Source organism: Akebia trifoliata, chromosome 2 (genome assembly GCF_017979445.1).
Source record: "Akebia trifoliata isolate Shusen 1 chromosome 2, ASM1797944v1, whole genome shotgun sequence".
In the NCBI taxonomy this organism is placed as follows: Eukaryota; Viridiplantae; Streptophyta; class Magnoliopsida; order Ranunculales; family Lardizabalaceae; genus Akebia; species Akebia trifoliata.
The window spans coordinates 5,954,028-5,967,774 of record NC_141376.1 but is presented as its reverse complement, the minus strand read 5'-3'; the positions used below and the strand labels follow the sequence as shown (position 1 = coordinate 5,967,774).

Here is a 13,747-nt window from a genome sequence, read left to right as displayed (position 1 = left end):
TCTTATTTGTGGATGAGAAGAAACATCAAAACGAGTTTAAAAACCATGTTGGGGCCGGAGATTGAAGACAAGGGTGTTTTGATATTTTTGTTATTCTTCTATGAAAGTCTATTTTGGTGCATGCTCGAAAGTCTATTTTGGTGCATGCTCAAAAGTCTCTAAAAGAGTGAATGTTTTCTAAAAATGTGATGACTTGAGAAAATAAAAGTTTCCAAACGTTTGAAGGACTAGTTACATTTGAAGAGAAAAAAAAAGATTCATATTATTTGGCCGATCCATGACACTGATGTTGATTGAGACTGCCATGCAAGTCTTAGAAGCAACATGACATGCATTTATGAACTTAACATATATGGAAAATAGAAAATGGGAAACTACTTAGGCTCTGCTTTATATACCTAGAAAATCCATTTTCTTCTATTTTCCTAAAAATTCTACCGTATTTGTGAGGTATGCAAATAAAATAAAGAGTTTAATTGATTCATTTTGTTATTATTTTCCCAAAAATTGTTACTGAAAGGACATTTTATTCTTTGCATTTTTTTTATTTTATTTGTATACTTAATGATTATATATAGGGTCCCGTTCAGCACCCTAAGCTTTATCACACATTTTAACAAACGTGTTTTGTCTTACATGGGTTATAAGTTTTGGAATGGGCTGATTTTTGATGAGGATGATCTCTATGGTGAGGAGATCATCCTCACCAAAAATTAGCTCATTCCAAAACTTCTAACCCCATCAAAAATGGTTTACAAAAAATGGACGGTCCACGATTTTTCAACGTGTAACATGGGGCTAAACATTTCAGAATGGGCTGATTTTTGGGGAGGATGATCTTCTAATCATAGAGATCATCCTCACCAAAAATCAGCCCATTCCAAAACTTCTAACCCATGTAGGACAAAAAACGTTTGTTAAAATGTGTGGTAAAACTTAGGGTGCTGAACATTTCCCTTATATATATGTATATGGTTTCTTTTTATGACATTGGGTTGGGGTTGGACCGTAGGACGAGGCAAAAATGATCATATATATATATATATATATTGATAATCAGGCACCCTTGTAAACAGCGGACTGGCACCCATGCATAGAATGTGGTCTTGTCCAAGGACTAATCCCAAGGCACGTGCAATCCCCGCACATCACACGCAACAGGTATGATCATAATTTGATTAATTTGACACAAAACTTGATAAGATAATGATTTCTAGGTATGATGTTTTGTTTTGTTTTTTGGGTATATGAAAGTTTTGTTTTCCTAATTTCAAGTATCTTTGCATATTTGAATTATCTTGTAGAGAAACAAACAAGGTTGCAAATTTTTTTGGTTAGAGAAAGCGTTGTGTGTTAGAACTTCATGTTTCTAGATTCTGTCATTTTGATGTAAGAGCTTATTTTCATATTACAGGATGATTTAATTTGTAATTTTGCCCGTTTGTAACTTCGTTTTATTTTAATGGAATGAGTGAGGGTCTGTAGAACTCCAGCTTATTGATATATATATATATATAATGTATGTATTATTTATGTATAACTTAAGACTATTTTAACATAATAATTGTGTTTATGCTTGCTTACACGCTTTAAATATGTATATTAAAATCAAGGGTGAGTTACCATTTCGTGAGTTGAAAATGAGTTATTTACGATTCCGGCCAATTGTATATTTTAATTATCAAAACATGAATGATCATTTTTCATGAAAACAAAATTCAGAATGATAACAAATTCAACGGTTTTAAAGATCTCTGAATTCGTTATTATTCACTTTTTGGTAATAAAAATGAACAGTGAGCCGAAATCATACATTCGTCAAAAGTTGATCATTCTTACGTAAATAACCCTAAAACCAAACAAGTGGATTATATGTATAAACAAGCCAAACCAGTGAACCTAAGGAGTCGACGAACAAATGATCTATGCCTACCTTAATAATCGTATTTATTCTAAAGTAATATACAGCCAAATCAAATTCGAATAGAATGAACTAATGAACCATGTACATAAGGTATGAAAGTCCTGTGGATGATTTTCAAACTTGATTTCTTACTTGATCTAGACACCCACAATTGAGTTGATATGTCTCGTCCATTTTATCAAATTCTGGAACAAGTGAATCCCTTTTAAATTGATTTAATTTATTTTTTATAATTTATTTTAATATTTAAATAATTATTATAGTATAAATTAGGTTAAAAGATGTTCAACTCTCGAATATTGTTTTATATAGACCACAAATGCTTAAATTATTAACAAATATTTATTGTATATATTTGATAAGGTTTAGATTTTCAAAATATTGAACAAGTCATCTCTGGTCTCATGCAAGTCAATGTGATGGTGATGCATACTGACCTTCTCACTCGATTGCTTTTGAGATCAGATGATTTGAATCTACGTGGCATTGGACGAGTTTCAAAATAAGAAAATTTTATTAATATCCACCTCTGAAATTAGTGATATTAGATTTATTCCCTGCAAAATACAAGATTAGGTACACACCCTCTTATCAATTAACAGTGAATTTTTTTTTTCCTTCAAAATATCATTTAAAATCATGATTTTAAAGCCTGGTTTATTGTCTCGTCCATACCAGATACCGAGTCATCTCGTCCAAAAATTTTAAAAATAAACATGAGGTATTAAATCTCGTTATAAAAATTGACTTGTATGTCCATCTCATTCATGCCCGATATCAAAATGACTCGAACAATACGTCTTGATCTCAGACAAGTGTTGAAATTATGTTTAAAACTCAAATCATTAACCTAAATCATCAACAAAAGGGTCAATGACTTTTGGTCAAGGTCAAGGGTAAACCTAATCTTCCATTTTGAAGGGGGTTATAAATCAAATATCTCCAATTTCATAGGGTTATTAATTAAAATTCTTTTAAAACAATTACTTTTATTTATTTATTTATTATAGGTAGAGATGGTTATTAACTAAATTTTCAAGATTGAGACAACTCGTTCAATTCGTCTTGATATCATCCAACAATAAGACGGATTGATACGTACCTCTTAAAAGTAAGTCGATTGTAATATTCTTGAATGAGACAACTCGAATAAATTAAAAAATTCATCCGAGATGAGTTGTCTCATTCATGGACGTGACCAGATTTTAAAACGAGTTTTAAAATCATGAGATAGACAAGTTAGATGCATTGTTTAAAAACTCGATTTCGCATCTTGTCTTGTCCATGCCAGATGCCAAGTCGTCTCGGATGAGTTTTTTGATATATTTGGGATGTCTCATTTAAAAAAAATAAAAAATGAACTTGAGGTTTTATATCTTGTCCGAAAAATTTACTTATCCATCCGTCTCGTCCATGCTCGATGTCGAGACGACTCGGGTGTTAGGTCTCAGTTCGGACGAGTTTTGAAACCATGACTTAGATGGTGAAGAGCTATACGATTACACGGCGCATGTTAGAGCGGAGCGGAGAACAAAAGCGAACGAGAGTGGGTATTGGGTAAGGGTCTTGTTAGCTGTTAGGTAGTGACACACAGGTGAGAAAGAACCAACCAAGTGAGGGAGAGAGAGACTTTGATAGTTAGGTTATACGGTTGAGAGTTTTAATTCCCAAATAAAATAAAAGAGACAAAAGCAAAAGCAGCAAAAGCTTTCGGCTTCGTTTAGAGACAACATTTCATTTCATTTCAGTGTGTGTGTTGTATGTGTGCGTTTCCTTGCATTTCTAAAGCTTTTCTTCCCATTTTAACACACCGTGTATGTGTGGCTCTGCAAAAACGAGAGAGAAGAAACAGAACTAAATGGAATTTCAAGATGGGGTGTTGATAATAACAGATTCAATTTCGATAAATGCGACTGTTGTGGAGTGGGCACTTCACCATTTCTCGGTTGGATTGAAGGATTTGAGAATCGTCACTCAAGCATCTCTTTTGGGTCAGTAGTATCTTCTTCTAAAACCCTAAATATCTATTTCCCTCCTTCAATTTCCTTTTTCTTTTGACCATTTTGATTGTTTTGCGTGTTTTTTAGGCTTGGGTTTTCCGGGATTTTTGGAATTTAGGGTTTTTTATGTCATGGGTGTCCTTGTTCTGACTCTTATGTTCTTTTCAATGGTTTCTTATTGAAGTTCATGGTGTTTCTTTGTATTTGTTCTGCTTCAAGTTTGCCCATTCCGCGCCTCAACCAGGAATTTGATCAAGTTGGGATCTTTTTTTTCATCAATCAGGAAAAAATAATATTTTTTTAGTGGAAAAAAATACATTTTTTGGGTACAAATGGCTATTCTAATTAGAATTGTTTTGATAGATAAGTAGCTTAGTACATGAATATGGGATTATGATAATTAATTTAATTTCTTTGCAGAAGGAAATCTTTATTTTAAATCATCTTCGTTGTCCGACATTGTCTCAATCTCTGAGAAGCCTGGTTTTCACACCCAGCTTTGGTTATTAGAGTTGGCAAAAGTGCTTAAACCTGGGGGTTCTGTATTCTTGCAAGAACCTACTTTCTTTGATGGAAGCAAGGAAATCGTAAGCCCTGTTGATCAATTTTGTTGTAATTTTGTTAGGTTCCTTGTGTTTACTACATTGAATTTGGCATGGAGCTTTTGATTCAGGTTTTGAGGGAGTCAAGATCATCTTTAGAACGCAATCTTCTCTTTGCGGGTTTCACTTCATTGGAGGCTTCTGAATGTATTGACCACTCAGCAGAAATTAATTCTTCACCTCAAAGTTTTGAGCTTATTGCGGTAATTATATAATTTATTTAGATTGACTATTTCTTGTCAGTCAGTGATATTCCTATAGAGAAATGTTAGTTTTAAGTTGTTATGTCTTTGGCAGCACAGATCAAAGCGAAGAGGCGTTGGGATACCGACACAGCTTTTGCTCTTCAGAAGAGACCAATGCAACAAGGGGAAAAATCCATGGTTTCTGTTGGTAGCACATTACTGCCACATATTGAGGACATTGATGACTTGATTGATGAAAACACTTTGCTGACAATGGAGGATGCAAAGAAACCCGAGTTACCACTAGGTTTTGATTTTGCCTCTCATTTTGATCATTTACATGCTCTGGTACTATTTGTCAAATTGATTGATAAACCAGGACTCTCTCTCTCTCTCTTTCTCTCTCAATATATATAGGGTCAGGATCCTTTGACTCTCAAGAATGACTCATGAAAAGAACACATGATCCCAACCCTTTAAATACAAAATCCAATGGTTGAGATTTATCCTTGGGATAAGTATCTCCGAGATTTGGGTTATACCCATAAATCTCAACCATTGGATCTTGTGTTTAAAGGGTTGGGATCATGTGTTTTTTCACGAGTAATTCTAGGGGTCAACGGATCCCAACCCATATATATTTGGGTTAGGCAAGCAAGGGTAAGTGGCCAGGAGAGGTGACGGTGGTATCAACACTCCACAATTCTTACCAACTTAGCTAAGTTAGCACCTTGTTTCTTGGTAAAAATGATCCTAGATGATAATCATGGATTCTCTAGTGTATATTACAATGTAAATGCAGTTTCATTTAAAGTAAAATATTAGCTTAAAAAGAAGTATATAGTAATCAACAGTGATCAGAAAACTAAGGGAAAAGGTTGGAATCTAAGTAAGGAACCCAAAACTAAATCATCTGGTTAGTAGATTATGATTTAGAGTTCCGAATAAAAAGTACACAATCATCCATTTTATGAAGAAGCTAGATGGTAAAATGATTGTCACCATGCGACATAGCCACACTCATATTGACTATTTGTATCGCTATGCTCAAGGAAGTAATCCCCGTAGTTGTTACCCAAACCATGCATACAGATTACTTGACCACACGAAACCTGCTAAAGGTCTAGATTTCTTATATTCCACGTAATTAGCCAACCCATGGCTTTTGGTCAGTTTTTAGCTTCTCTTGTTTCATTGTTGATGCTCTTATGTGATTCTCTCAATTACTTGTGTTTGTATTATATTCTGTTATTTTTTCAATTAAATGATTTCAATAATCCATGTAATGCAAATGATGGCTTGTGCTACAATCTGGTTAATTGTTGACAGTTTGCTGCTGGATGCATCACTATGAGTAAATCATTGTTTTCATCATTACTTAACCACATTTGGTACCACTGGTTTTACCGTTATAACCACCGTTTCTATGTTTCTGATCTTCATCTTATGTAATATTGTAAAAACTGTTTAAAAAGGTTAAAACCTAATGATCAGGTCATCAACGTGCTTATGCATGAGCCTTGCTCTGAAAATAAAGTTTGTAGAACAATGGAAGGAAAATCGTGATAGGTAAATAAAAACAAGGTAAACTAAAATGAAGAAAGTAGAAAACTTAGATAGGCACAATAGAAAACTACAGAATCATAAGTGCATGGGAATTATCCATCATTCAGTAGCCATCGCTTCATTATTAATTATAGAAGGGAAAATTATCAAAAAAAACATAATAAAATAATTATTTCACAAAAAGAACTGAATTTATTGCAAATTACCAAAATGATAATAAACCGGCCGTTGAATGGCCGGTTTTTTCTCTATCCTCTTTCTCTCTCTTGATTATTTAAAAAAAAAAAACGAATTTAAAAAAAAAAAAACATTGAATAACCGATTTTTTTTCTCTCTCTCTTTCTCTTTATGAAATAAATACATAAAAAATCTTTGAAAAAATAAAAGAGAGAAAAAAAATAAAGGACTTACAAGGTGCAAATGATAAATAGCTTCCTTCTTTCGAATTTGGCCTATAAAGACCTTTTTAGATAATTAGGATTTCTGAAATTAAAACATCCAATGAACAACTATCTCATGATGTAATAATAGAGAAAAATCAAAATCTAAAGGGGTAAAAACACAAAGAACTTACAGTTTATTAAGGAAGAAAAGAGGGAAAGCAAAGCTATTCAAAAAATCAAGAAAGAGAGAGAGGAGAGAGAAAAAAATCGGCTATTCAATGTTTTTTTTTAAATAATCAAGAGAGAGAAAGAGAAGAGAGAAAAAACCGGTCATTCAATGGTTGTTTTTTTTTTAAAATTCGATTTAAAAAAAAAATCAAGAGAGAGAAAGAGGAGAGAGAAAAAACCGGCCATTGAATCATTTTGGTAATTTGCAATAAATTCAATTCTTTTTGTGAAATAATTATTTTATTAGGTTTTTTTTTGATAATTTTCCCATTATAGAAATAGGGAGAAATTTATATCTTACTCATAAAAAGGGGGAAAAGAACCTGGTATCCAAGAATGAATAAAGTTATTAACATATATACCATCAAGGTAGTGAAAGTTTCATCTTGGTATTGTCTAGTAAGAATCCCTAGTTTCTACGACATGTGAAATACAAAAGCAGTCACCTAGACGCTTACGTGCTTCACCCACTTGTGGACGCTTTAGGTGCACCCTTTGACACCTTTATTTTCAGATACTTCTTAAGTTATATGTCTTCATCTTCATCTGCTTTCATATCTATATATTATTGATAGTTAGATTCTGGATTGACATTATGTGAAATATTCACCATATATATTTAGTACAAGTTCCTTGCAACATGATATGAGAGCTAAAAAAGATGCCTCTCATCTGCACTGAAACATTGATGCCATTGTGTACTCATGTTTATGGTTAAAAGCTACGTTTTGTCTTTGGGGGTCGAGATTTATCATCTTCTAGGTTGAACAAGAATGCCACATCACGAATTAATCTCAGTTTGTCTCAGACCCTCTCATTTAAGATGTCTCAAGTTTTCAACAGCACACGACATATCGAGAGAGATTTTAAATCATCGCCATGTTTTTGTGATACAGCCCTTTATAAGTGTTTGTTATTGTCGGATTAGGGATCCCGATCCTCTTGGGTTCCTTAATCCTTACAACAATCCAAAGAGTGAAGAATGATCATATTAGCACTAATAACGTATCAACATGCTTTTATGCTGATTAAGGCAAGTTCTTGATTCTTTTATATGTATTTCACTTGCATAGTGATTTCTGTTTGTTAATGTGTATATCATTTGTCTTTCTAAAAACAAGACCTAATCAGTAAAATTGAGTCCATGAGATGGTCATGGATCACCCCCCTACTTGTACCTTTTTTGATATGGTTTTACATGAATTAACCATTCATATTTAAGAGGAGGCCTTTGGTGAGTATATGAAACTCGAAAAGGGGTAATGCAAAAGTGAAATCATCAATAAAATAGGGAAAACCAAATAGAGTATATGATGTGCAATTTTAGTGAGACAGGCATAGGCATAATTTACTCACCGAAAAAAAGAAAAAGAGGCATTGGTTTGAAATGGTGGCCAGGAGATACCTCAGGGCCCAGGCTATAGCTCCAATAGATTATAGAATAAAGGATAAAGGAGAGTTGCTTCAGATGTTTTGGTCATGGGAAAGCTATTACATTGGTGAGAAGCGTGCCTATGCAAATTGAAGACTAAAAAGGAGAGAGGGATGAGTGTGGATTTAGTTAGAGGGAAATGATTTAAAGGCCATTATCAATGGAGGATACTACTCTGGATAGATCATGATTTAAAATTTGTTCCATTTGACGTATCAATGAGCTAAATAGAATGAGAAACAACATACTAGACAGTATGAATGTACGATACACTAGGAAAATCCCGTTGCATATCATAGAACCACCCCACTAAAATCTTGATGTTTAGTTGACTAACATTATCTTTTATAGTACATTTACTATCCAGAAATAAGTGGATTGATTAATTAAATAAGTTTTCTGGTATTTTATGATGTACCTGTCAATTTTATCATCAAGACGGGACAATACTTCAACCATAGAATGGAATTGTGGAACATGATTTGTGGCTTGGCACCAAAATGAGTGTAAGGCTTGATCTGTTGGATGATGAATTGCATGGGACTAATTTAAAGAAATCACCATCATCATTGTAATTAAAAGTACCTTATCCCAACTATTTGAGGTTGGCGACAAAACTTTAAAGTACTGGTTTAGTTGGCATGCATTAAGCAAAGTGCAAACATTAGAAAAAATGAACCATCATTATTTAATTTTCTTGAATTGATTTTATTAGTACTTTACAATAGTATTTAAACCATATAATTTTATTACCTTATATATTCAAGTCAACTTGTTTGTGGATTATACCATATAGATCATTGAGAGGTTCCTAGATAGACCACTTCTTTTACTGGAAATAGCAACCTGTTGAGTCCCAGATGGTATCAGTTATGAGATTTCCCCCCCCCCCCCCCCCCCCCCTTTCTCCCTCCTATTTAGATGGATACAACGATCATTTTAGTAGCATTTCTCTAGCTGTCCCTATATTTATATACAATTTCTACTAAATTCCTCCACTTCTATAATGAAACATTGAGTTCCATCTCTACCAACAGGGAATATTTTACACTGTGCACCGTTAATTCGGGAAAAAAGAACTACAAACCCTTTCTGTGGCAGCATGAACCCTTTAATGTATCTGCTTTTTATTAGATTTAGGGTGTTCTCATTAGTTTATTCTAGATAATTTTCTGTTACAGATTGATAACTACTGTATATCTTCTCCATTTGTTTTTCTATCCAAAACAGACAACAGTTTTATGTTAAGGGATAGGATACGTGAAAGAAATCGTCTCTACCAACGTAGACGTCGGGCACGAATGACTGAAGAACAAAGAGAGCGTGAAAGGGAGAGAAGACGACAATATATGCAAAACCGTAGAGTACAGCCACTTAACTATGAGATGCCACTCCCTCTGCCAATTACCTATGAAAGACCTAAAGAATGTGAGCAAAGCCCACAGTGTGGTCAGCAGCTTCGAGAAACTCAAGTCATTGAAATGGAAAAGAACCAGGTAATGGGAGAGGCGGGTGAAGCTTTATAGTTGGGAAGTAACCATTGAGGGGAAAACATTAGAGTGTTCTGCTCTATCAGCAAGTTTGAAATCGAGTGGCAATTGCTACTCAGTTTTAGAGAAAGTAAATGTAATGTCCTACAAAGAAAATTTAATGTGAATATGGCTAGTTCTAGAAGCAGGGGAACACCAACACGCTTTCATAAAGAGAAAGCTAACCCTTTTCTTTTTTTGTCATTTTAATTTGGCCTATTGTAGAAAAGAGAGAAATTAATGGGCTTTCAGAATTTTTCTGACCCATGTTGTATATAGAAAGAAACAAATGAACTTAGGTATCTAAACCTCTCGACTGTTGTATTAAATTCTGAGATTAATATCTTGTAATATTTTTGGGCCAGGCCTGATTTTTTTGGAATTGGAGCATATCTATCGCTTCTGTCCCTTTTCGTATAATTTATATTCTTGGAGGACAAGTTGCAGGTTTTTTTGTGTTTTTTATTGTTGACTTGATGCACATTCAGGACACTTTTCAATTGTAGAAAACTGTTCGGTGTTCCCTGAGCCTATACAAGGTTTTTCAGAATGGAATCCAAATTGGGCTGTGTTACTTGACGTCTTGTTGGGAATTTCTTGAAACAGAGGTAACCTTTACTTTTCTTTTATATGATATAGCGAAACACCTACACCGCAGATAGTTTCTTTCAGGAGCCACAGCGACAGCAGCAGAAGCAGGTCAGGTGAGGATCCTGCTTCTCGATGTTGCAAGTGATGAGCTTCTCGACGGTGCAAAAGTGATGATGTCTCAACCTTTATTATCCAAAGAGCAGATCCTGTTGGAGGATCATTAGCTGTTGAATCCTGAGGATCTTTATTGCATCATCATTGACTATCTGAGCATGGCAGTTTGGATAATTCAACTGGTTCCAACTTTAGTCATGGTTGTGTGTGGTAGGTCGAAGTCGAAGATTGACTAGTCATATAGATTTCAAATTGTTGGACTCTGATACTGGATTCTGGCATTCATCATTGATGGAAAACTTTTAAGTTTGTTAGACTCATTTGGATTGAGGTCCCATGATCCATTGCTAGTCCCAACACCTGAGCTAAATTTGCACAATTTCATTTAGTTTACTTAAACTATGGAGAAGGGTTATAGATTGAAGGAGCATGCAGAGCTGGGATCAAGATCTTCTTTTGAATCATGTGAACAGTCATATTGAAGAAAATAATACCTAAGTCCTCACAATTTGTGGTTGAAATTAGAATGAGAAAAAAAATAAGGAACTACGATATTACAAACGTTCTCCCACCAGACCAAGAAGTCCTCCGAAAAAAAATCCTTTGAACACCTTGCACCGAAAAGAAAACAAAAAACTAAACAAAACAAGACAAAAAAAACCAAAAGCCCAAGGACCGAAACAATTAACTCTTGGGTAGATTGCATTTAAAAGTTCTTGCATTCTTTTCTTTCCACACACCCTAAGAAATAGCAAACGGGACTAAACTCTAAATCAACTTCTTGGAATGACGAAAGCCCAATCCCAATTGTAGTCACTCGCTTAAGACTTCTCTAATCAGGTCTGAAGAACAACAATCCACTCTAAACAAAGAAATAAAATGACCTCACATCTCCTTTGCAACACTACAATGGATAAGCAAATGATTAGCTGATTCCTCCTTAGTCATGCACATACAATAAACATTTTGGGCCACAAAAACCTCCCTTCCTCAATAGGTCTAATGTTTTAATTCATTCCAAAATAAAAATGTACAACATTAGAAATCCAAAATTAAAACATATTGAACACCAATATTTTATCAAAGTGTCTGATAACTAAAAACATGGACCATTTGAAGTCTTTTATTTTAAATAAAATAAAATATTACTCTCTCAAAAGTCATTTGAAGAATTATTTAATTAAATGTCTAAAATATCTCTTTAATGCATCATCATCAAAGTTTGGAAGAAATCATTTGTTGGAACTCGAACTCAAAGCTTGATTTTGGTTGTAAGAAATAAACAAAAAATTATAATTTTTGATCAAATCAACTTGGCTTAGAAGCACGTAAACACTTCTTGAAGATAGTCAGAGTCTCCCGTTTGTACAAGGGAACACGATAACACCATCTCTAGAATTCAACCTAGTCTAGACTTGATCTTGTTCCTCTACAAGTTTGCACTATTTAGCAGAAACTTGTATCGTATCTCTTTAGGATGCTCATGAAAAATGATGAAGAAAATAAATCTCACAATAAAATGATGAGAGATGTAGAAAATGTGAGATTTGTGTGATGTCAAAACCAATGAGATTAGGGGGAGAGGGTTATATAGTGGTGGAGATGTAATTGGTTTAATGAATCACTATTAATTGATACATATCTCATAAATTCTTTCAATTTAGGTGCATTGTACATGCATTTATTGTATATCTCTCTCAAAATATTTTTCAACCTTAAATTCATTTCTTCTGGTTAAATTGATTTATCTGGAATTAATGAATCAATCTCGATCTATAAACCAATATAAAAATCACGAACCATGCCTCATGTACCTAGGTCCATTAATTTGGGTTTATGAACTTAGGTTTGAATTAGATTTAAACTAGATACAATAAACCTTTTTTGTTCATTTCTTCAGATCATACATCTCGTTCGGAAGAAATTTAAAAACTCATTTAATAATTTAATAAAACCTTTTATATAAATTTATTTTATTTAAATAAAAAACCAACATCATATACTCTAACTTGACATGTGATCCTCGATTTGAGTTAGTCCTACAAAGTACTTAAAATCCTTGATTTTGCTTCCCAAAGACTAACTAGCTTCGACCCCTTGCAAAATGACGATGACAATGGTATAAAAGCAGTTTATATATATATTTTATGGGAGTTGTTTGGGTGCCAACTATTTGGCCAACGTTTTGTCCTACATGGGTTAGAGGTTCAGAATGAACTGACATTTCATGAAAATAATATTTATGATGAAGAAATTATCCTCACCAAAAAACAGCCCATTCTGAAACTTCTAACCCCATTAAAAGTGATTTACAAAAAATGGACGGTCTATGATTCTTCAATTCATAAACATGGGGTTAGAAGTTTCGGAATGGGCTGATTTTTGGTGAGGATGATCTCTTCGTCATAAAGATCATCTTCACAAAAAATCAGCCCATTTTGAAACTTTTAACTCATGTAGGACAAAACGTGTTAGCTAAAATGTTGGTCAAATAGTTGGCACTTGAACGGGAGCCTTATTTTATTTAGTGTAATGATTTTCTAACGCCCCCCTATACCCCTATCACAAAACAATAGATCATTTACTTTGGGATATGTATAATCAAAACAAAAAAAAATTATTGTGCATTTTGAGGCAAATGATCTATGATTCTTTGATGGGGAGTCATATTATCATGACTCTTTTATTTATCTTTTAAAGTAGAATTTTTTTTTTTTAATATAATTATTTGCCACCTAAATGTTATGGGAGAATTTAATAGAATTAAGGTTGGCACCGGATCGAGTAAGACTTCTACCAACTCCACACCCAAATTGAAACATATATACCCATGGCCAATTTCTTACCCAATTTTAGGATAATACCCAAATCCAATTTTTAACCTAGGTTTTAGGTGGATAATCATACTCGATTTCTTAACCAATTCTTGGGTTATCCAAATTTTCACCATCTCGTAAGTTATTTATTTATTTTAATAACAAAAATTATAAAATAAAAATTTAATTATTTACATATATATTTATATATAAATATAAAATTATAATTTTATTGTCACGTAAATGAGTAATTGAGTAGGATATTACCCGAATTCTTAATCGACCCTACAAAACTTTTGGGTAAATGGGTATCGGGTAATATTACTTGAATTCTTAATTGGGTAAAAAACCCTTACCCATATCCGGTTTATTAAGCT

General features: G+C 33.5%; 1 protein-coding gene across 1 annotated transcript; it reads left to right on the top strand.

Moving 5' to 3' along the window:
* Positions 1-3,411: 3,411 nt before the first annotated feature.
* Positions 3,412-10,231, top strand: LOC147409112 (anamorsin homolog 2-like). The gene is made up of 5 exons (XM_086425568.1): positions 3,412-3,915; positions 4,345-4,511; positions 4,598-4,729; positions 4,829-5,018; positions 9,551-10,231. Exons 1-5 carry the CDS (start codon positions 3,783-3,785, stop codon positions 9,844-9,846), a joined length of 918 nt encoding a protein of 305 aa, XP_086281694.1. The 5' UTR covers positions 3,412-3,782; the 3' UTR covers positions 9,847-10,231.
* The last annotated feature ends 3,516 nt before the right edge of the window (positions 10,232-13,747 follow it).